The sequence below is a fragment of the Eleginops maclovinus genome, chromosome 4 (genome assembly GCF_036324505.1).
Source record: "Eleginops maclovinus isolate JMC-PN-2008 ecotype Puerto Natales chromosome 4, JC_Emac_rtc_rv5, whole genome shotgun sequence".
NCBI lineage: Eukaryota > Metazoa > Chordata > Actinopteri > Perciformes > Eleginopidae > Eleginops > Eleginops maclovinus.
In genome coordinates, this window is record NC_086352.1 from 1,910,857 (window position 1) to 1,934,282 (window position 23,426).

General features: G+C 47.2%; 3 protein-coding genes and 1 long non-coding RNA gene across 4 annotated transcripts in view; 1 reads left to right on the plus strand and 3 right to left on the minus strand.

Moving 5' to 3' along the window:
- The window catches only part of baiap2l2b (BAR/IMD domain containing adaptor protein 2 like 2b), a 7,385-nt gene extending 6,566 nt beyond the window's left edge, over positions 1-819 (minus strand). The window contains exons 1-2 of the mRNA XM_063880817.1: positions 766-819; positions 408-483 (exon numbers count right to left, since the gene is read on the minus strand). Coding sequence (XP_063736887.1) covers positions 408-483; positions 766-819 — 130 coding nt within the window. The remainder of the gene's footprint in view (positions 1-407; positions 484-765) is intronic.
- LOC134862804 (uncharacterized) overlaps positions 1-23,426 on the plus strand; it is a 148,424-nt gene that overhangs the window by 84,288 nt on the left and 40,710 nt on the right. The window lies entirely within an intron of this gene.
- LOC134862739 (extracellular serine/threonine protein kinase FAM20C-like) overlaps positions 1,565-23,426 on the minus strand; it is a 40,455-nt gene continuing 18,593 nt past the window's right edge. The window contains exons 9-11 of the mRNA XM_063880806.1: positions 3,200-3,281; positions 3,036-3,095; positions 1,565-2,109 (exon numbers count right to left, since the gene is read on the minus strand). Of these exons, the coding sequence (XP_063736876.1) occupies positions 1,833-2,109; positions 3,036-3,095; positions 3,200-3,281 (419 nt within the window). The 3' untranslated portion in view covers positions 1,565-1,832. The remainder of the gene's footprint in view (positions 2,110-3,035; positions 3,096-3,199; positions 3,282-23,426) is intronic.
- The window catches only part of LOC134862631 (dynein heavy chain domain-containing protein 1-like), a 29,139-nt gene continuing 9,436 nt past the window's right edge, over positions 3,724-23,426 (minus strand). The window contains 32 exon segments of the mRNA XM_063880639.1: positions 3,724-4,202; positions 4,204-4,389; positions 4,678-5,225; positions 5,597-5,702; positions 5,704-5,726; positions 5,796-5,887; positions 7,122-7,338; positions 7,739-7,822; positions 7,904-8,078; positions 8,414-8,750; positions 10,386-10,615; positions 10,717-11,121; positions 11,449-11,627; positions 11,704-11,880; positions 11,967-12,070; positions 12,113-12,501; positions 12,574-12,993; positions 13,156-13,347; positions 13,765-13,893; positions 14,757-14,859; positions 15,617-15,803; positions 15,882-15,996; positions 16,376-16,481; positions 16,613-16,835; positions 16,838-17,905; positions 17,982-18,264; positions 18,362-18,521; positions 18,646-18,721; positions 18,869-21,926; positions 22,039-22,136; positions 22,237-22,362; positions 22,683-22,686. Coding sequence (XP_063736709.1) covers positions 3,780-4,202; positions 4,204-4,389; positions 4,678-5,225; positions 5,597-5,702; positions 5,704-5,726; positions 5,796-5,887; positions 7,122-7,338; positions 7,739-7,822; positions 7,904-8,078; positions 8,414-8,750; positions 10,386-10,615; positions 10,717-11,121; positions 11,449-11,627; positions 11,704-11,880; positions 11,967-12,070; positions 12,113-12,501; positions 12,574-12,993; positions 13,156-13,347; positions 13,765-13,893; positions 14,757-14,859; positions 15,617-15,803; positions 15,882-15,996; positions 16,376-16,481; positions 16,613-16,835; positions 16,838-17,905; positions 17,982-18,264; positions 18,362-18,521; positions 18,646-18,721; positions 18,869-21,926; positions 22,039-22,136; positions 22,237-22,362; positions 22,683-22,686 — 10,023 coding nt within the window. The 3' untranslated portion in view covers positions 3,724-3,779.

Sequence of the window (23,426 nt, forward strand, 5' to 3'; positions counted from 1 at the left end):
ACCTCTCAGAGTGTCTCCTCCTGTCTCTTTACTCTCTAGCCCTGTTCACCTGTTGTGTTACACTTTACCCAAACTGGCCAATTAAAATACTTGTAATTGGTTCAATTAATTCTGCCTGTATTCCTCATCATCTTCATCTTCATCCTGTCAGTGCTGACATGTGATATGTGATCCAGGTTTAGGAACAGCCCAGTGCCAGTGGGTACAGTTTCACCATACTGACTGGTTTCCCTGAATGAGCGTGTTCTTTTTTTTATCAGGCAGAGAGACATTAATGAAACATGCTGCTCACCTGAAGCTAGAGATAGAGACCATAACATCATCATCATGTTCTCATAGACTTCTATACAATCTGAGGTACTTAATCAAGAGGAGCAGGAACATTTATCTGCTGTAAACTCACTCACCTCGGAACGCCGTGATGTAGCTGTTTCCTAAAGCAACAAGTTTCTGCAGGCCAGGATTAAAGTGCTCCATCAGGTTCTATACACACACACACACACACACACACACACACACACACACACACACACACACACACACACACACACACACACACACACACACACACACACACACACACACAGATAAGTTGTTCCTTTAGCTCTAACCAAACTTGCTTATTTATAGCTTTTATTGACACTCACCTGAATCCCTCCAACACGGCCACGTTAGATCATAGCACTTTCACACATTTTGAAACACTACATCACAGCCAATGAGAGCACAGCATTAGCATTAAACTGAAACATGATACAAACTCACCAGATACACCGTCAGAGTGGATCTGTGCAGCTGGTCACTGGTGGCTCCGGACATTGTGGATAATTTCAAACACAATAAAGTAAAAACAAAGAAAAGGCCTCAAAGAAACGTCAGAGAAGGAGTTGTATTCCCATCCAAACTTCAGTCACCCTCAGTGCAGTCTCTCAAAGCCTGGTGAGAGTGATGGAGCCCTCCTCTCGGTTCCTGTCGTTAATGAGCTGATCAGGGGAAGTTTTCGTGGAAAGAACACGGAGGGAGGGAAGAGGGAGTCGCTGCCATCGATACGACCGGGGGAGGTGAATTATTGATGGCAGCTCTGAAAGGAGAGGAGACGGAGAGCCTGCTGCCCAATTACCTGTGACGTAGACTCACACCTGTACGAGGAACTCAAGGAAACAAACTACAGGTGCCTAAAATACTGAGTTAGAAACAAACATAATATTTGTGAATGTTTTCAGGTGAGATTTCTGGCTGTTCTGCTTCTACAACAAGTGTCCTTTCAGACTAGAGGAAAGAAAACCTCTCAAGTCCTGCATTTTATTTTCTCCAGATAATTGACTTTACTCGTTGCTCTCTTGAATTATTTATTTAAAAATTACAAATATATCTGAAATGTTGGACGTTTTATTAAACGTTTACTAAAATGTGACTAACATTTCTTTACCTCCACCTTCCTCTCTCCTCCTCTCTCAGCAGAAACCTCTCACACACACCAAACACACAGAATCCTTTATACACTTTTATTAAAAACATGCAGGAAGTGGAGTTCTCCAAAAAGTTTCAAGTAAATTAGAACGCAACGACAAAATGTCCCGTTTATGTTTCCAAGGATTGATTCTACTCATAATGCTTCCTGGGAAATAAAAGTGTCTTCACAGTTTATTAAAGATGTTTCCATCGTTGCTTCCTATAAAACAGAACTCTTTATAAGTTTGAAAACATGGATTTATTGCTTAAAATGTGTGTCTCCTTTTGCTGTGACACTGTTTCATTGGTTTGAATTCAAAGAAATAGTTTCCTTAATGTGGATTTAGCTAATGTTCAAATACTCTCAAGCAGACTCGGTCCTAACCTGCAGGAGACTCCTCCCGCTTCAGGTGAGCAATGTCATCATATATGACCTGATCTTCTTCACCCTCCTCCCTCCTCTTCCTCTCCTGGCAGCGGCTCACAGTCTGCAGCACCGCCTGCAGCCTGCGGTCCACAGCAGCCAGGTGGGGCTGCGTGAGGAGGGGAGCTGCCCGGTGCAGAGGATCATGGGAGAGCGAGGCCCTCATCACGTCGCTGAGACGATACCGAGGAAGAGAGAGGAGAAGGAGGCGGAGCCACGTGGAGCGCCGGATCCTGCAGGAGGAGAGGGAGATCGGGGGGGGAATGGCATTGCGGTATTAGTGTGGTCTTTAAAGTAGAGACGCTACATACTGATATACACCTGAACATCAGCAGGAGAGGACTCTTTAAAGTAGAGACTCTACATACTGATATACACCTGAACATCAGCAGGAGAGGACTCTTTAAAGTAGAGACTCTACATACTGATATACACCTGAACATCAGCAGGAGAGGACTCTTTAAAGTAGAGACACTACATACTGATATACACCTGAACATCAGCAGGAGAGGACTCTTTAAAGTAGAGACACTACATACTGATATACACCTGAACATCAGCAGGAGAGGACTCTTTAAAGTAGAGACACTACATACTGATATACACCTGAACATCAGCAGGAGAGGACTCTTTAAAGTAGAGACTCTACATACTGATATACACCTGAACATCAGCAGGAGAGGACTCTTTAAAGTAGAGACTCTACATACTGATATACACCTGAACATCAGCAGGAGAGGACTCTTTAAAGTAGAGACTCTACATACTGATATACACCTGAACATCAGCAGGAGAGGACTCTTTAAAGTAGAGACACTACATACTGATATACACCTGAACATCAGCAGGAGAGGACTCTTTAAAGTAGAGACTCTACATACTGATATACACCTGAACATCAGCAGGAGAGGACTCTTTAAAGTAGAGACTCTACATACTGATATTCACCTGAACATCAGCAGGAGAGGACTCTTTAAAGTAGAGACTCTACATACTGATATACACCTGAACATCAGCAGGAGAGGACTCTTTAAAGTAGAGACACTACATACTGATACACACCTGAACATCAGCAGGAGAGGACTCTTTAAAGTAGAGACACTACATACTGATATACACCTGAACATCAGCAGGAGAGGACTCTTTAAAGTGTCTGTACCTGCAGCACTGCTCTAGAGGAGCGAGGATAGACGGCTCATCTTTGGAGTGACGGCCGAATCTGCAACAAGACCCAGACTCAGTTGGAAAGCTCACTAACACACACTAAAGATAACTTGTGTTACTTGAGCTACACACACACACACACACTCAGGAGATACTCACGCCCGGCCGTTGTCGAGATGAATCAGGAAAGTGTTGTTGCCAAACTTCTCAAAGGTTTCATAATGGTGTCTGTCCATGTTACCTGCAGGAGGACAGAGACATCAGGCCACACTTCTTCTGAGGATCATGATAAAACATCCCATAATGCATGCTGCACATCAACGTATGTTTCAACAGCTTTTAAAAGAGCAGCAGAAATCCAGCTGATGATAGAAAGTACTTCATGAAGTTGGAAGTGCTTTTACCAAGTCTTACCAAGTCTTACCAAGTCACAGACTCTCTAATCTTTGGGCTTGGGAGAAATCATTTTCAAGTCTAGAGAAGTCACGAGTCATCGGTGGTTGAGTCCAAGTCGAGTTGAAGGTGTGTTTTTGTATTTTGAAGTTGAATCTATAATCGTTACCACTGTGAGAGTGTCTGCCTCTGACACAACAGAGAATGATTTAAAGCGACATCATGACACTGTGTAAAACATTTTAATGAAGAACATTACAGAAGCATTTCAGATAGTACCGTATGAAGAGGCACAGGAACGACAAAACATGTACGAAGGTTTCTCATATAGCATGACTTTGGTCCATCAGAGCAGACTCACCAGCCTCACTCTCCTCAAGCTACACAACACAGGACTTAGCTTAGCATGCAGGGGAATCCTAGTGATGATGTTAGCCTCTGCTGACCCCCCCTCATCATGGAGGCAGAGCGGGCAGAGGTAGAGAGGAAGCTGAGAGGCAGCAGGGGGAGGAACTTCCTGTACATCTGAACCCCTCTCTACTTGATTTGATCTCCGAACATGAGCCTTCACACAGACGAGGGGCAGAGAGCCCGGCCGCAGAGAGCCCTGCTGCAGCGAGCCCGGTTGCAGAGAACCTGGCTGCAGAGAACCCTGCTGCAGAGAACCTGGCTGCAGAGAACCTGGGCTGCAGAGAGCCCGGCTGCAGAGAACCCTGCTGCAGAGAGCCCGGCTGCAGAGAACCTGGCTGCAGAGAACCCTGCTGCAGAGAACCTGGCTGCAGAGAACCTGGCTGCAGAGAGCCCGGCTGCAGACAGCCCGGCTGCAGAGAACCCGGCTGCAGAGAGCCATCCTGCGCTCCTGACTGCGTATCCCATGATGCACCTCTCAGCTCCAGGCCACACAGATACACAGCATCCAGAGGCTGAGAGGCCGGGTGTGAGCTGTCACTCAAAACCTGAGGGAGGAGAATAGAGTGAGGAATCACAACCTGCAGCACCTGTGGTTCACAAACGCACGTTTAGTCAGCTTTATCCAACTGTGGTGCAGATAGTTATTATTTCAGATTCTTGAGGCCTAAGAAAGGACTGAGGGACATGATGACTTGATATCTGGGCTGAAGAGAAGCTCCTGCCCCCGCTCTGACCCTTTCATTTGTGCAAACTGAACCACCAGAAGCATTCGTTTCCTTCTGATTCAGACAAGCCAATCACTGATGTAGGTATGACTGTATTGCCGGGGTTACCTGGTACTGCAGGGTGATGTCACTGATGTATCTGCGGTGTGTCAGAGCAGCCTCTCTCCTCAGGGCCTGCAGGAAGCCTCGGGGGTTTCTGAAAGCCGCCAGTCTGTACGCTCCGGGGGGATCTGAGGAGGTGTGGTGTTGGAGATAAACAGCCAGAAGCTCCGCCCTCCTCTCCAGGTCAGACACCTCTAGGAGTGGAGGGCTGCAGTGCTGAAGCTGAGAGGAAACTGAATCAGAGAGCTGATCCCACTCATCCTGCAGGAAGTCCCTCAGAGGAGAACCGGCTGGGTGTGTGCAGATGTTCCAGTGTGAGAGGAACCTCTGCACAGCCTGCAGTCTGTCTCTGGAGGCCGGCAGTGAGCAGGGGGGGGTCATCTGTGTGCGGAAACTCCTCTCGGATCCTGGAGGACTCTGGGAGATCTGCAGCAGCTTGTTCAGGTGGAGACTTTGGCTCTTGATGATGTCAGCCTCCACATCTGGAGTGAAGCCCAGCAGCTGGAGGTCGCTGAAGTTCTCCGAGTCCAAAACCTGAAGAAGATCTGACAGACCTGAGGACAGGAAACACAGTCCAGTGGCTCCTTTCTACTCGCACGGTTTAGATATGTGGCTTCGTTTTAGCCTGGTTAAAAAGAACGCTGAAGTAAACTTAGTCTGAGTTTATAAAAATGCTTTCATAAGCAGTGAGCTATTTCTGAGGCTCTCACATTCAATTTAGATATTAGATTTAATTAAAACATGTAAAAAACATGCAATGAATTAAAGCTCCTAGAGATAACTGACATAGATCAAGGTGCACTTACAGAAATGTACCTTAGTACTTTACTTAAGTTTTTCTATTCCACTTTTCAGATAAATGTTAACGCATCACACACATATTATTTTCCAGAGCCATTAGCCTGTGAAATCTGAAGTAAGGTACCAGAGTGTGCGGCATTTTTGATGATATCTGAGAGGAAGTGAGGCTCTCCTCCGAGGAAGATCTGAGCCACGCTGTCCACCTCCTGCAGATCTGCAGAGTCCAGGACAGTGAGCGCCGTGCACCAGGTTTACTGTGAAGGAAAAGCAGGTTAAAGCGGTGATGAAGAGGAGTGAGAGTCTACCTGCTGATGCTTCCTCACCTGCGAGATACTGCACAGCTTTAGTCTTATCCTGACAGAGACTGGAAACAGAGAGCAGAGCTTCCACCAGAGAGAGGAGGTCACCCTGAGTCCTGAGGAACAGAGACACAGACTCTTTTATCACCCAGATGTATTCCCTATACAGAATCCAGTGGATAGTTGCAGAAGTTAAGATTGTCCTTAAAGTCTAAGTTGAGGTTCCTTTAACCCTATGAGACCCATGGGATCGTATACCAAATTAAATATCACGTTGTCTTCAAAGCGTCATAGCTTCTCAGCAGTTTGAGCGAGAGCAATTGTTTTCCTCTTAAATGACAGAAACAGCGCTGAACAACAATATCAAGTTTGCCATTGTGAGCTGTTTACTTGCGTTGGTAAAACGGATGCGTAAAGTTTGAAAAGATGGGGACAGCGTCACCTTTTTCCTGGCGCATGCTTCTGGTTTTCTGTGTTTTATCGCTGTATTCTCATCCACCATCACTGTTGGTGACGTATAGAGAGCAGGAGCCACCTTTCTGAGCATCGGGTGTATCCACTACCAACAGCTAGGGGAAATGTGTGCTGTGAGACACAATACTCCCATGAATACCCCATTCTGGTTCAAAGCATGCCAGGTTCTCCTGTGTGGGACTGAGGCCATGACATGAATCATGTTTAGATATCAAATTAGCAGGAGAAAAATTCCTATAAAAAAACGCCATTCGACACTGTTCATGAGAATGGGCCGAAGACATGAACAGAAGAAGTTAGAAGCTTCTCATCACGTCTGGCACAACCCCAACAAATGTGTGCAACTTTATGTGTTGAATGTTTTTACAATATCATGGTTAGCTGTTGTTTTTAAGAAGCAAGTAGAAAATTCAAGGTGCCTTTTTAGATGTATTTAGTGTTATATAGACTACAGAAGTCTTTAATGAGTGACATCTAACATTACCCGAGGTTCTGCTGATTTCTGGGATCATTTTGAAAACATAAATATATGAGTAACACAATCATAGTTGAACATATACACATCATTAAAGCTACTAAACTGACAACAATCAATCAATGTCCACTTGGTTTGAGTGGGAGCTTTTTAAGTCCATTGACCAATTAGCTTTCCTCCTCTTCTGCTTTACCGTGTACAATGTGACCCTAACATCACAAGTCTCTGTGAGTTCACAGCTTCTAAATGTCTTGCAATAACTCAACCTTACTCCTGACGTAAGTCCCTTAGCCAATGAAAGAAACCTTAGCTATCAGAGTTAAGGATGAGGGTTATCATGTGTGGGTTGACTGTGAATGTGACCGGCACACACTCAAATACTCTTCAATGAGACACTATGCCCTCTGCTCACCAGCTGTGCGCCCCCCCCCCTCTGCTGGTGTCTCTGCAGGATCACAGAGTGGAAGACGGCAGCGTTCAGCAGCAGCTCCACCTTCTCTACAGAGACTCCTGGACGCCGTGTGAAGGAGTGCAGCTGCTGGACGGAGCAGGTCAGCTCCTCCTTCAGATCCCGGCAGGAGGAGCACACCAGGGGTAGAGCACCCCCCCGCACTGACGCTGGGAGGGGATAGGAACACATGAGGAGGAGACACTGCAGGGGAGCAGGGTACAGGTATCACCATGAAACGTCCCCACTGGCTTGTAAATATGCTAATGAGGCTAATGCTAACTTTAGGAGAAGTCTGAACTCCTGGATGTTGAGTTTGATGTTTTCTTTCCACTCGTCTGAAAGACGACATGTTAAGAAAGCAGAACAGGTAAGATCTCTAGATTGCCGTGCATGAAAACCATGTTTTTGGTGTCTCACCTTCACACAGACTGGGGAAAAGCTTTCAATGATTGTGTTGTGTGCTATTTGTGGGAGACTGTCGCTCTATATCTAACAACAATAACAGCGTAGTGGCAGGGGGGGGCAGCAGTGAGTTGCATCCCTTGGTTGGATCAGTATTAAATGTACCTGGTATGGAGGTGCATTTATTTTCCTGCGTTATAAACCACACTCTGAAGCAGGGGTGAATCAGGCGCCGCTCCCCTGGGGGATCTACAGGGAGACACACAGAACCTCTAAATGATAACAGCTGATAGAAGAGCTACTTATATGGCTGTTTGATGGACTCCCTACCCCTAGAAGAGGAGATCAGCTGGTTGATGTGAGCGGTGACTGTGGTGTCCCATGTCTCCAGCAGCTGACAGTCATTAAACACTAACCAGTGTCCATCAGCGGCCGCTGTGTTCAGCTGTGAGAGGATCAGCTGTCGGTCCCACACAGATCCAAAGGAAATGACTCTCACCTGAACCTGAAACAAATTAGAAACACCTGAAGCACTCCACTGGGGACTCACCTCTATTATTACAGCAGCAGCTCATAGGGATCAGAAGGGTTCGGGGAAAGTGGACACCCAGGTCACACCCGAGAGTCGCTGGGATGAGTCTTTGTGCTCTGACCCGTCCACTGTAACTTAAAAGTGAACAAACAGAGTACCTGAGGGTCTCTGAGGTCTGCTCCACAGTATGTTACCTGAGGGTCTCCTGAGGGTCTGCTCCACAGTGTGTTACCTGAGGGTCTCCTGAGGGTCTGCTCCACAGTGTGTTACCTGAGGGTCTCCTGAGGGTCTGCTCCACAGTGTCTTACCTGAGGGTCTGCTCCACAGTGAGCCAGTGTGTGGATTAGGTTCAGAGGCTGAATGCTGGTCCCCTCCTCCCCTCTCTGATTGGCTGATGTGAGGATGACGGGACCCTCATGTTTGCTCAGGAAACGATAGAGGCCCTTGGGGTTCCCGCTGTGGGCGGCCTCCCTCCCTCCCTGCAGGGGGGGGTGGTACACTGCCATGGCCTGGTTCAGCCCCTGCAGGCAGTGGGGGAGGAGGGTCTTCAGGAGGATCCCCCTCTGCAGCAGCGTCAAGTGGGAGTGGGAGCGACAGGGGACAAGCCCCGCCACAGCTGGGGGGGAGGAGGGGAGGTGCTCACTGCTGGAAGAAGGATTCAGATGCTTCAGTAAAAGCAGCAACACATTATTATCAAACTCTTTCTTTCTCAAGAGTACAAACAACAAATCATTTCCATCAGCAACTGCAAAGCCGATGCCAGGCAGTGCGGATGGGGAACATCACGTCCTCCACCTTGACCCTCAACACCGGAGCCCCTCAGGGTTGTGTGCTCAGCCCTCTCCTCTACTCCCTGTTCACGCACGACTGCGTGGCCACACACAGCTCATACACCATCATCAAGTTTGCCGTTTGTCATCGGCCTGATCACAGGCGGCGACGAGACGGCGTACAGAGAGGAGGTCAGAGCCCTGACATCTTGGTGCCAGGACAACAACCTCCATCTCAACTCAAGCAAAACAAAGGAGCTGATTGTGGACTACAGGAAGAGGCAGAGAGAGGCACACACACCCATCACCATCGACGGGACTCCTGTGGAGAGAGTCAGCAGCTTCAGGTTCCTCGGGGTAAACATCAGTGAGGACCTGACATGGACACATCACACCAGGGTCATATCCAAGACGGCTCGACAGCGGCTCTTCTTCCTCCGCAGGCTGCGGAAGTTCAACATGGACTCCAGGATACTCTGCAACTTCTATAGGTGCACCATCGAGAGTATCCTGACTGGCTGCATCACCGCCTGGTATGGCAGCTGCACCGCCCTCAACCGTAAGACTCTACAGAGGGTGGTGAAAACTGCTCAGCACATCACCAGGACGGAGCTGCCATCCATGGAGGACCTCTACACCCAGCGGTGTAGGAAGAAGGCCGGTAGGATATTAAAGGACCCCCATCACCCCAGCAACAGTCTGTTCTGTCTGCTGCCGTCTGGCAGACGGGACCGCAGCATCCGGACCAAGACCACCAGACTCAGAGACAGTTGTATACCACAGGCTATAAGACTGCTGAACTCCTGAGCTGTGTGAATGTCTACTCACATCTGTTTATAGTACACACATACATATATATATATATATATTATACACATCTGCCATACACATCTGTTTATAGTACACACACACATATCTATATATTATATCTGCCATATGCATCTGTTATACGTAATATATGCATCTGTCCATACCTCCTCATTCAACAGAGTAAAGTGTTTACATACTCTCAATGTATTCCACATATGTATATATTTCACATCCTTAAATCTTTATTGTTGTTACTGTAAATATTCTTCTCTCTTTTTGCACTATTTTATTATCTTATCTGCACCATGTATGTAGAGTTGTTGGAGGAGCATGGGACATAAGATTTTCATTGCCAACATATACGTTGTATCTGCTGTGCATATGACCAATAAAACCTTGAAACCTTGAAACCTTGAAGCCACCGCTGCTCCACTCACACACGGCGTCCCCCAGGGCTCTGTACTTGGTCCCCTGTTCTTTATCATCTACATCCTGCCACTTGGACAAATCATCTGCCAACACCACTATTACGCCGACGACACCCAGCTCTATCTCTCCCTCAGGTAAACCAGCTTTATTCCACCTCAAGAACATTGCCCCCCCGCTTCAAAATAAAGTGGAGTAGCACAAAATGGAAATACTCAAGTAAAGTACCTCAAAAGTGTACCTATGTACAGTAATTGACTAATGGTCTTCCCACCTGTGCAGATATTCGTCCCATTGAGCGGGGGAGGAGCAGAGGGAGGAGACCAGCCCTCTGAAGGCCGGGATCTTCTCCAGCAGGAGGAGCTGGGGGAGGATGGGAGGAGGGATCCAGCGGGGCAGAAGGGAAGAGATGGGAGGGAGGGAGCCCGCTTTTATTTTGGTGACAGGAAGTGGGACGTCTTCGAGGCCCCTGAGGAACACCGCCCTCTCCGCCTCAGAGCAGAGCTGCTGGAGGTAGGATCAGAGAAGATACACTTTTATGGATCCCATTATCCTGGCCGTGTGATCTCTGCATTAGGAGTTAAGAAGTGAATTACAGTTGGAGCAGAGCGGTGTTGGAGCAGCGCGGTGGAGAGGAGGAGCTCCAGAGCAGGGACATGGCGGCTGTGGAGACTTGGTCTGTAGTGGCGCAGCAGCTGCTCCACCAGCCGGTTACTGAGCTCCACCGTCTCACACCCCTCCACAATAAAAGCCCCCTGCAGCGCTGAGATGAAGCCCCGCAGAGGGAAGCAGTAAGCAGGGGAGAGGCGGGACACCTCCTGCAGAGCCTGGTACAGAGCAGCGGCCAGTTTCACCGTGTGTCGCGTGGGGGTCAGCAGGACGTCGAGGTGCCGCAGCTCCTCACTGAGCAGCTGGAGGTCGCACTGAAGCCGCTGCATCGCCTCCTGACTCTCACACACCTCCTGCTGAAGGGGGGAGTCGCTGTGCAGGATGGAGTCCAGCAGAGCGTCCTGAGACAGAAAGTAGAGTCAACATGAGCAGCAGGATACACATGTCCTGGGGCAATCTGCTGGCATATTTCAGGCCTCTGCTCCGGGGCTTTTGCGCGTCGTTTCCCGTGTTTAATTTGGCAAATGAGAAATGATCAAAGGTGATTTTTTTGCGAAGTCAGAAATCTGAACAAGAAATTATTCGATTTTTTTCAGAAAATCTCACAAGAAGTCACAATTCTGCCCCAAAAAATTCACAATTCACTATAAATTCAGCATTTATCAACAATTTTAAAGTTACATTTCTGCCGATTCATTCAGTGAGTTGTTGAATGCGTCTCTGCTCACCTGCTCTGAGATCAGTTTGTCCTGCAGCAGCTGTTTGTCACTCTGCAGCTGTGAGTGCCGATTCAGCAGAGTCTGCCTCTCGGCCTGCAGAAGCTGAGTCAGCATCAGCTGCTGGATCTCTGCTGAGCCCAGAGAGAGGTCCAACACACCGACCAGTGAGAGGACAGACGGATGGATCTCTGCAGGACGACAGCAAGAAAACATGTAGCGATTTTCCCAGACAACTCCCCTGTACTGTTGCATGACCCATCTTACCTGTGTGCAGCAGGTGTGCAGGAAGGTTGGTGCTGAGGAGGAGGCAGAACTCAGGGTGTGGGGGCTGAACACGCTGCCTTAACCCTGGGAGGAAACATCCTGCAGGACGGGCTAATCTGTCCAGGATTTGAGGGGTGGGAGTCAATCGTTCAACGTGAGCTACCAGGACGGTCAGACCTGCACAACCACAGAGTGAGAGTGAGCTACAGCTGGAAGAACGACTCCTTGAACACTGATGATCATATTTCTATCCACTAACTCACCTCTCTCTGCAGCCTGGTCCAGTTTGTCCATCAGATCGGGATCATCAGCAGAAAGCACGGCCTCACACTCCATCTCCAGAGTGACCCTCTCTCTCTCCTCTCTCTTAGAACCCCCCAGCCTGTTGGAGTTCCTCCCTGTGTGTCTGCAGCTGTTAGAGAGAAGATCCAGATGTTGCTGGGTGTCGCTGAGCAGAGGCCAGCGCTGCACCCAGCTCCTCCTGCCCCCCCACAGCAGCAGCTTCACCAGCATCCTGCCGGGGGGCGGAGAGTCCTGCAGAACCCCTAACACCTGACCCAGGGGCAGCCTCTCCCCCACTGGGATGGGGAAACCCAGTGGAGGGAATGAAGGAGGAGCAGTGGGGGGGAACAGGGGGGTCCGGGGGTCGTCTGGGTTTATGTTGATGCTTCCGGTCCGACACAGACCCCTCCACCTGTTCAGCAGCTCGGAGCGAGTCTCAGGTCCAAACGGGCCCAGGTATGAGATGACGGCGGCGAGGAGGAGAGCGTCTCCGGATAACGTCTGGTGATCCGAGTCCTGAGGAGACAGAGAAAGCATGTAGATAAACTGCTGCATCACAAACACGGCACAGATTCTCCTCTGTGTTACCTGAGCAGCAGCGCTCCACTCCCTCACGTGTCTCTGCATCCTCTCCACGGCAGCAGCAGCCGCTCTCTCTGACCTCTCCGCTGTCTGAAGCCTCTTCACGGTCTCCAGCAGATCTTCTCGCACCGACTGCAGCTGCAGCTTCACCTCCTCCTGACGCCGTTTGGCCTCCTCCTTCTGCAGGTCCAGCCGGTGCAGCTGTGCTCGAGTGTCTCTGGCCGTGGCCTCCAGCTGCTGCTTCAGCTGCAGCTGCTGTTGCATGCAGCAGCACTGGTACACCGTCTGCACCCAGCGGCACAGAGACTCGCAGGCTCGGCTCACCTCCTGCACCGACTCCGGGACAAACTGAGGGCTGTGGACCATCTGAGCGAGCTGCTGCAGTCGCTCGTCCGTCACACTGCGGCGGTCAAAGAACTCCAACTCCTGCCAAAGAGTCCAACATGTAAATGCACCACACTGAGCCATAACGTCTAATCTTATCTGCAATCCCCGGCAGGCTGATGGCAGTGAAAAAGCAAGACGAATAGAGTTGGAGACACACAGCTGAGATGTTGTAAAAATGACTGCAATATCATTTCTCCCCACCAGGAAGAAGTTGGCTTGTCCCAGAAGCTGTTTAGCACTCTCCCAGCCAGGCGGACGGTGAAACAGCAGACAGACGGCGTCCATGACCCTCACCACTCCCTCAGGAGGATCTCTGTAGTGACGCACCTCCTCCAGGTCGCAAGGCTTCAGACAGGAGAAGAGCTTCAGGCCCGACAGGAGCACCGGGACCACCTGAGGACACGAGGACCAGAGGAATCTATGGCAGCGTACCAGGTCCATTTAAGTAAATGTATACATTTCCACATTTCCAGGGTCAGGGGGTTGTTAAAAATCTGAGAGAAACCTCAACATTTTCAAAGCTAAAGTCAGTCATTTATCTGAGATTGAATTAGTAACCGAACAAGAAAGTGATCTTGTTAATCGAAAGCTTTTTCTCGTAGATTTCTGACCCTCCTGATCATCGAATGTCCTTAAAAAAAAAAGTTCTACTCTTGTAATTAATTGTATTGTAGGTGGTCGTGTGGATTAAACTCACACAACTCAACTGAATATAAATTATAGTTCCAGTCGTTTTTGCACATTGTAACTGTTATATGGTCTATATGATTTTGGATGCAGATCTTAATGACCAGGACATGAAGTGTTCACCTGTTTGTGAGCGTGACTGATCTGCTCCTCCAGGTCGTACAGCTCGTTCTCCTCCACGACACATTTCTCCTGCGCCTCCTCCAGCAGGATCCTCTGATGATCCACCACTGAGAGGAGCTCTGCCTCACGCTGCAGGAGGGAGACATTTAAATGCAGATATAAAACCTGTACCTGCACTAAAGAAGACAAGTATGTTTAACGTGTTGCAAAGGTACATTTTTGCAGATATCTAATCTGTAATTTGCACAAAAGATGATGCAAATTGCAGTTTTGATTAAGGATCTGCAAGCGTGGATATAGCATCAATTCTTCTTCAAAAATGAGATGCAAAGAAATAAATGCTGCTGTTAAGAGTCACTCAATTTGAAATAAATCTGAAATAATCCCAGTATTTTCTTCCGCCTCTATAAACATCTACATATTTTACTTACAGGGTTTTTAAAATCATTTTTCTTCCATGTTGGAAAGGTAATTTCATACATTTCATGCAGATATTTAAACTTGTAAATGCACAAAAGATGATGTTGTGTTTGGTAAATATAACTGAATATTCAAATATTATTTTAGGAAAGTGGAGTTACTTTAGAATGAGATGCAAATACATACATGTTTATGTTTGAAGTCATTTGGAAATGAATAAACAATATCTCCAGGATGTTCTTCAGCTTTTATAAACCTCTGAACATGTCGTGTTGGAAGTGAACATATGAGAGGTGAATACTACTTAATATGCATCAATAATGACGGAGGAGTGCAGGGTTGCTTTAACATGATCTCTCGCAAAGGCATGTCTCTGTTTCTCAGCTGGAAATGAATAAACAGACTTCCCAGTTCGTCCCCCAGCCTCGGAATACATTGCTCACCCAGTTGTTTAAATCATTTTTGACCGAGGTGAAAAATAACCCGCGAAACAGAAATGCTGGAAGTCGATACTGCTGCAGCGTCGCTCAGGATATTGATCCGGCTGAATGTGCTGAGCTGCAGAATATTACCTGCTGCGCCTCAGAGACCTCCTCCTGCAGTCTCACCAGGTCCTGTTTGTGCCGAGCAGCTGAGCCGTTCATCGCATCCAAACGGGACAGAACTGCTGCCAATCTGGGAAATATAGAGAGTAATTGTAAACCAGCTTTGTGTGTTTAGTTTTTAAGCAGACATTACAGGGTATCAAGTACATGTCATTTAGACTTGGACAGTCTACTGAAATCCAATTAAACATTACTCCAACACATTTTACTACATTTAATTTAGTTCCAATTGATACACTTTTAAAGAGGCCCTATTCTGCTTTCTGTAGTGTGTTCTGTAGGCGTATGTGCATGTAAATGGTCTGCAGAGGCTAAAATCCCTGTGGATTTAAATCTGATCCAGGACTGCATCAGTAAAGTCCTCTAACTTATTGACTTCTTGAAGAACAGTCGCTTGATCTCGCTGACGATGGTGCACATACTTCTTTATTGTAGAAGATGTGTGACCTGGCCTTCAATCGGCTCAGTTTGTGTCTATAGTTTCATTCCTATTATCACTCGAGGGCAAATGCTGCGAGCCTCTCTTCACAGAATTCCCGATGCAGAAGCTGTTTATAAAGATATATATAAAACATGTTTCATCCTTGTGTGGCATTCAGTCCCTGCAGAATCCCTCTGAGATACTAAAGAGGTACTGACCCCCTTTGCAAAGGTGCCTTATTCCTTAATATAAAAGATAAGGATAACATATCAGACATTTAGTAGATTAGTATGATCATTCCCTAATATTTGTCTGTTTCTCACAGTTAAAGTGGAGCTGCAGTAAATCAAATACTGGACAGACACAGAGGGAAATATTTCACCCAACTACCTGGAGGGATATGTACCTGTTGGCTCTGCTCTGCTGCTGTGTGTGCAGGTGTTTGCAGAGGTAATGAAAGTGTGAAGTGAACTCCAGGAAGGTCTGAGGGCTGAACGGCTGATCTCTGAGCAGCACAGATGCATACTGACATGCAGACTGATGGACTGCTGCCATAACCGCTGACAGGCCGGCCTCTGAGTTGTCTCTCTCTGCTAAATGACAGAAAGGGGAAAGGTTTCAGGACAGCAATACAGTAATAAAGGTTAATATCAAAAGGAGTGTAGACTGACTTTTATGGGGTTTTGTTTTGAGGGATTGAACAGCGACTTCCACTAGAGACAGTCCGGACCACGGCTGGTAAACCTCCACACAGACACTCAGGCTCAGAGCCTTCAGCAGCTGTGCCTGAAAGGATGGCATTAGATATTTACTTGATGGCTAAGCCTGCACTTAGAGCCTTTCCCCCCAAAACATCAACAACACATTGTCTACAGTTGATTATATACAATATTGTAAACCAGCTTGATAATATTGATTCATGTTATTGACAGTTTTTAGTGAATTAAAGTCTTAAGAAAAGATGTAGAAATAAAAGACCAAACACTGAGTGCATCTCAAGTCCTAAATGATATTTGATGTGTTAATTAGTGATGGTTGGAATCTCTTTAAGAGTTTGTCCTCAGGCGGACTTTTCCAACTGGTCCAAAGAGTACAGTTTGTGTTATTCTATTACAGGTACACTGGTTTAGTGAGGTGTTGGAAATGAGAGAGAATACATAATTACAGTCAGTCCATGGGCTCCATTGTTTGCAGGAACCTCTCTGCTGTCAGAGCCGGGGAAGGGCAGCACCAGGAACACGTGCACATTTCTGTGGATTTGGCTCAAGTACCTGAAAAAGTTTTAACTTGATTAACAATTAATCACATTTCCAAAGCCCAGATCTTCCGTCTCTAAATTAGACCTAAATAATGTGGCAATCTAGCATGAAGAACGACCAACTCTGGGGTGCGTTTCTCTTACCTCTCGGACATCCAGCAGTCCACAAGGTATCTTCTTGAGTTCCTCACAGCAGTGGTTCTGGAAACTACGCTCCTCAGCTCCTCGGTGTAGAGTCCTGGCTGTGTTCGGTGAGCCATCAACACCAGCAGCTCCTCTCTGACGGGCCGGCTGACTCCTTCATGGACCAGTAGGATGACACTGACTCCATCCACTCTCGTTTTGTCCCCAGCTTCTTTGAGGATTCATGCAACTCACCCTCATTCCCAGGATGCACCTCCATTAGCTGGTAGCCGGTTATTAAGGCAGCTAAACGCACGGTGGTTTTACGACCTGTGCCTTTGCTGGAGGCAATCAGCAGTCCGTGTCCTCCGGGTATCAGCAGTGCCCGGAGGATGTGTAACAGCTGACCCACCCTCTGTCTGTGGACCATGCATCTATTTGAAATATTATAATCAACTTCCTGTCCTTTGTCTTCGTGGTTCCTGCTAATGAAGGCATGCAGCTGCTGCAGTAATACCTCGAGGTCTCGGCCCTGGTAAGAAGAGCTACCATTAGAATTGTCTTTTTGATTCTTTGGAGCCTCAGAGAGATCTGGACCAAACACAAGGTTAGCCAGTTTGTCCTCCATGTGCTGAAGAATCTGGGGTTGCAGAGTCTCTAAGCTTGCCTCTTCTGACGTAATGTTTCCAGACAGAGTCCTACTTCCATAGTGAGTCGTTGCCGTCTTGGCTATGAGTGATCCAAGAGTTTGGCTTTCATCCTCCGAGCACAACCTGTCACTGAACGTGCGCCGGCACTCATGCATCCACAGATGTGCGATGTTAAGGACTGCTTCTGACTCTGGTAGGAGTGGTAGTGGTGCCTCCTTTTTTTTGCAAGGAAGCCAAAGACACATCCCCTTAAACACCTTCTGCAGGTCATGATGAGAAAATATGAAATGGGGCCTCTGCACATTAGGCTTGAATTGATCACACACTGCATCGTACAGGTGTTTAGTTGCAGTGATGATGCAGAATGCCATATCCTGAGCACTCTGCTTAAGTGGTGTTTCTGTGAGCCACATCTTTAGCCGAGGAGAATGGATGGACAATATGACGTCCATAGAAAGGCTAGGGAGCACAAAGATGGAGAACAGGCGTGAGAGCCTGGAGGAAATCTCTGCACTGTGGGATCCAGAGGCACAACAGGTGGCCATGTAGCTGAGGGAAGCAGCCCTTAATGACTTGAAGTTGTAGCCGTCAAATGTTAGAATCTGTTCCATCGAGACACTCTGTCGGAGCGTCTCTAGAGCCGTAGACATCCTCCCAAAAACATCTTTAACAGGAACAATAGAAATATTAACTTCAAGAAGCTTCACACAAAATATCCTGGATGTGATGTCCTGACTCACCTCTGGGGGCTTCATGCAAATCCTCCACAAAGAGAAGCAGTTTTGTCTGTTGTGCGTTGGGACCCTGAGGTTCTCTGCGGTCCTTTCTGTAGCTGATGGTCTCCAGTACGGTGCGCAGGTCTCTGGAGCCGAGTAGAGGACTGGCTGGTAGAGTAATGTGTGGCTTCTCAATACTCAGCAACATTCTGCACAATGTCGTTTTTCCAGAACCGGGCTCTCCGGCCAGCAGCACCGGCTGGTTGGCCTCCAACATGATGTTCAGCAGAGAGGCACACTTCCTATACTACATAACAAGGTTTAGACATGTGTTAGTTATGATGTTTGAACAGAGTTATTCTTATATAGCTGTCTTTCACTACACAAGAGCATTCTGGACAGACCTGGGGAGGGATGGAATTTGTCAGCAGTGTGTTCTTGGGGCATGTCTTGCTGTCGATGTTAAAAAAGTGCTCAAACACACTCTCTTCCTCAGGAACCACAATTCTGTATCGGCAGGTAAACAGCACTTGACGAGCTACTGAGTCGAACCGTGGCCAGTGGCTGAAACACATAAAGTATATGAAGAAAAAATGGCAACAAATATTGTTTTGGGGGATTTTTGAGATAAGATCCGAAATAGATTATTTATGGCATGATTTTGATAAGAACACAATAATTGTCTTACCAAGGATGCAGATGTCCACCAAATCCCCAAATATAGGCCACCAGGAAAAGGTTTCTGGTCAGCAGGTCTTGTATATCTGGTGGAAAGAATAGGTGATAAAGTAATGAGCTAACTCACTACGTCTCAAGCGTCTTTGAGTACCATAAAAAGCACTATATAAATGTGATTTATTATTACTACCTTATCTTGAATAAGACTTTGTGTTCAACAGTCCAGGTTATACCTTTTTTGTCCATTCGTGGTGTTGCCTCAGCTTTTTCCACATCCTTTCCAAAATGCTGCAGAAGGGCTCGTAGGATCCGAACAAATGACATGATTTCTCTCATCCCGTGCTCCATGCTTCTGAGAGATCCTCCTTCACTTTGAATTGCAGAGGTTAAAGCACTAAGCGTGTTGGAGAAAAGATCTTCAGCCAGACGATTCCACATGTTCAAGGTTCCTTGATCCAGTTGGTGCTCAAAAGACAGAGCATCCATTTGACTCCTCCACACAGTCGTCCACAGATCAGAACCAGAGAAATACACCAGGCTGCAGCGGGTCACTGCAGAGGGACTTGCACCACTTAGATCAGTGACCTCCATCAGCAGCTTAAGCTGTGGTTGGGATGGCAGTATTTCCCCCGATGACAGGCACAGAAACTGGTCCTGAGGACTGCACATTGTAGTTAAGTAGTCCAACCAGCCGGGTCGCCCGACAGGATTCCCATCCATCACCAGCCATCTATGTGTCCGATCACTTTTCTGCTTATTGTTGCAGATTGGTGGCTGTGAATCTCTCAGCACCTTTACAACAGCTCCATCTTGCCATCCTCTCTTTTCACAGAAGCAGCCAAATAGCTCCTCGTGGGACATGGCATTAGGAAATAAAACCACAGTTTCCACAGAGTTCCAGGTGGAGGTCTGTGGGCTATCTCCTTCAATCCTATTGTCACATTCTGTCTTAGCAGCCAGATGATTGAGTGCTTCAGCTAGAGCACAGCGACAGGTTGTCTTTCCACTGCCTGAAGGGCCTATGAGTATAACTGCTGGAGAGAGTTTCATGGTCTGGTAGAGTCTCAGAGAGCTGCTCATTGTTCCAGTGTCGGCGTGAAAACATGTCCTTTGCAATTCTTCTGTTAGTGCATCCTTAAGTTGAGTCTTTTCTTCTTCTTCAATGTACTGTTGGAAGAGAGGAAACTGGCATGCTATAGGGAATGTTTCCTTGAGAAGGACGGAGAACTGCAAGGCTTTCTTGTGCTCATAAAGAACAGGTAATAAGACAGAAAGAATGGCTTTGACAATAGCTGTCTCCTCCATTAATCCCTGTATAATGGACAAATGAGAACTGTGAAACCTGGAGGACTGTTCAGCTTCTTTTCTGTCCTTATCATCCACTCTGACAGTCATAGTTTCTGAAGGCGCAAGATCAGTTTGCTCTGCAGCCTCATCAGATGCCTCTCGTTGCTTTACACTTTGTTGGAAATGCATTTCAGAAGCAGAGAGGATCTTTTGGAAGAGGACTAGACAGCAGCTGTGGTGGTCCATGATGAAACCAGGCAGACAGAGGGAATCCTGGGCCAGGCTGATGAGTTCTACCAGACGTTGACTTAAACACACAGCGTCTGAGAAACCAATGGAAGTCAGCATTACTTCTGCAATGATCCTGTAATCTGGATGGGTTAATGCAATAGGTCTGGTAGCGCATCGCAGACTCTCTGGAACCTCAGATGAATATCCGTTTGAGATGACAACACATCCATAGCTTGGTCTGGCAGAAATGCTTTTCCCTGCAATCACCATGTGGCAATCTGAATCCAGGTTTGTGCATATTGCGACCCCATCAGCACTCCAGTCCTTTGGCTCCTCATTCAGTCTTTGATTTTCCTTTTTGGTGAACTCTGCGAAGGATTGCTGGATGTCAAATAGATGCTGCCCCAGCATTAAAATAACTCCTTGTGGTAGTAGGTCTACAGAGTCCAGCAGAAGCCAGGCTCCAGTCTGAAGAGCACCCAACAGCATCCTCTGAACAACACCGGGGCTCATGGTTGGACAACATTGCACGTTGACAACATGTCTCCCCAACGCTTTTCCCAACTGGACCACTGTTGTTTTCTTACCAGACATGCAAGGTCCCCTCACAAAGCCACACCTGTAGCTTGTCAGAGCCAGGAGAACCCCCAGTATCGCCCGATCTGTGGATGGAGTATGTCCCGTCACACAATCTTCTGGACCAAAATACTCATAATCATATTGGAGTCGATGGCCCAAAACATCCACGTAACATGTTGGATCCTCTGTCAGACTACAGTCCTCTGAGTTTATATGATACTTCAGGAAACTAAGCCACTCGAAAGAGGACTCTGGAACACTCTGAACCTCCATGAGTCGAGCAAGCTGCTGTTCATGCTTCATTGTAAGCTGCACCAAAGCTCGCATACAATTCATCCGGTACTTAGACACCACAGACCCTGCGAGTCCATCCCTTATGGAACGCCCAAGGGTTTTCAGCTTTGCAGAGTTGTATACCTTTATGTTCTTTAACGTCGCTCGGCTTGATTCTTGGAAAGCTTGTAGGACAGACTTGCACCAAACTGCCTCCTCCGCCACCAGCAGACACTGAAGAGGGTATTCAGACACAAGGTCCAACACAGGTATGGGTATTTTTGTCCTTTCAGCAATGAGGAATACAATGTCTTTTACTTCTTTATCACATGGCACATCTTCAGTGGGTGGTTCAAGCTGGTTTCTCACAGGAGCACATTGCTTCATGAGTTGCACCAGGGTCCACTTTAACTGTTTCTCAAAGACAGAAAGCCAGCCCAAGGCGTTGGGATTTGGTTCCAAAGGAGACGTAAAGGTAATGTGCTCATGGAGGCTGCCGAAGAACCCCAGCACCTTCATCTGTCTGTGGCTCTCAGATGTAGCCCCACAGATCTTCACACCTGTTTGATTAGTTGGAATTTCACAGTCCACTTCTAGCCAACTTATCCCTTTAAAGCATTTGCGTACAAAGGGTTGCAGAGTGAAAGGCGTTGGTTCAAAGGAGAGTAGCTGCATCCTCTCCCTATCACTTAAGAACCACAGTCTTGGAAACTGTGCACAGAGGGTCTCCAGGAGGTCAGACATCTGGCTGGAAATGGCCTCCATTGTAGAAACGCCATCAATGAGAATCTGGTGAAGGCTTCCACCATGGAATCTTTCATTTGTTATGTTGGGATGAACAAAGTTCCACAGATGAGGGTCACTTGAAATAGACCGCATCAGTTCCTTAGACGTCTCGTCGACTGGTTTGAATCTCTCCAGCTGTGAAGAAAATAGGTCAAATAACATTTATTTGAGAGGAAAAAGCTGTGCAATCAGATTCATAGCATTTCAAAATTGTGATACATTACATATCAATATAATGATGACATACCAGATCCTCTCTCTGCACACTCAAGGATGTTTCATGGAACATGTTGGTCAAGAAAGCCCATAGCTGCTGGTATCTTTCAAATAAACAAAGCAGCTTACCTATTAATAATGAACAGAAAACAAAAAGGACATAACAATGTTCAAACTGTTCCTCCAATAGGATGCCAATGTTCTCTTTGGTTAAATATCTCCACCTTACCGAGATGGTGCAGTGACTGCACCAAGTCTTCCATCTGCAGCCCGAACTCCTCACTGTGTTGGGACTTCAACATGGTGGACAGAGTCATCAAATCACTGTCTATCTCAGCAAAGTGTGTCTCCAGACCTGCGTGAGAAAACACAGCAAACACAGCAAACTGTGAACTGAGTGTTGATGTTACACATCTGTTTGACACAAGGTGTAACTTGTTTGTTTCTCACCAATGAGGACGAGTCTAGGATCATTACAGGAGTGTTGATTGGTGGTTTGATGAGTAGAGACTGGGCCCTCTGTTGGTTTCTCTGTTTCTGGTAATCCATGTCGTGGCTTAAGATGCTTCCAAACAGGCAGAGTGAATTTAGCCAGCTGGATGAGTCTGGCTTTCCATCCCTGTTGAAGCTTTATTAAGTTCTGCTCCGTGTTATATGCTGCTTGTGCCTCCCTACATATCTGAAAGAGTAACAGGTAGCATAAGAACAATATAAGTGTGAAGGGGTGTCTTATTTCTGTCTTAGACCCTGAAGGCAGCATCTCCCTGGTCCAATGGGATTTCCCCATGTGATTTTGGATTGTGTCAAACAAACGTTTAGTACAGCAGGATAATCTCCACATATTAACACCACTTTATGACTTCACCTCACCACCGATAAGCTACAGTAAAGGTTGGGCTGTAAAGGAACTACAGCACGGTCACATGACTTCAGGTCACCACCGCTAAGCTAAAGGCGGCTAATGTTGGGCTATAGAGGAACTACAGCACGGTCACATGACTTCACCTCACCACCGCTAAGCTAAAGGCGGCTAATGTTGGGCTACAGAGGAACAACAGCACGGTCACATGACTTCATGTCCCCACCGCTAAGCTAAAGGAGGCTAATGTTGGGCTATAAAGGAACTACATCACGGTCACATGACTTCATGTCACCACCACTAAGCTAAAGGAGGCTAATGTTGGGCTATAAAGGAACTACAGCACGGTCACATGGCTTCAGGTCACCACCGCTAAGCTAAAGGAGGCTAATGTTGGGCTATAGAGGAACTACAGCACGGTCACATGACTTCATGTCGCCACTGCTAAGCTAAAGATGAGAGGCCAGGGAACCAGATTTGCTAAAATTCTGACTCATTTCCAGGCTTTAGGACTCACTGCTGCACCTCCTTATTTTGGATGTTTTCAACAATCTCCTGAT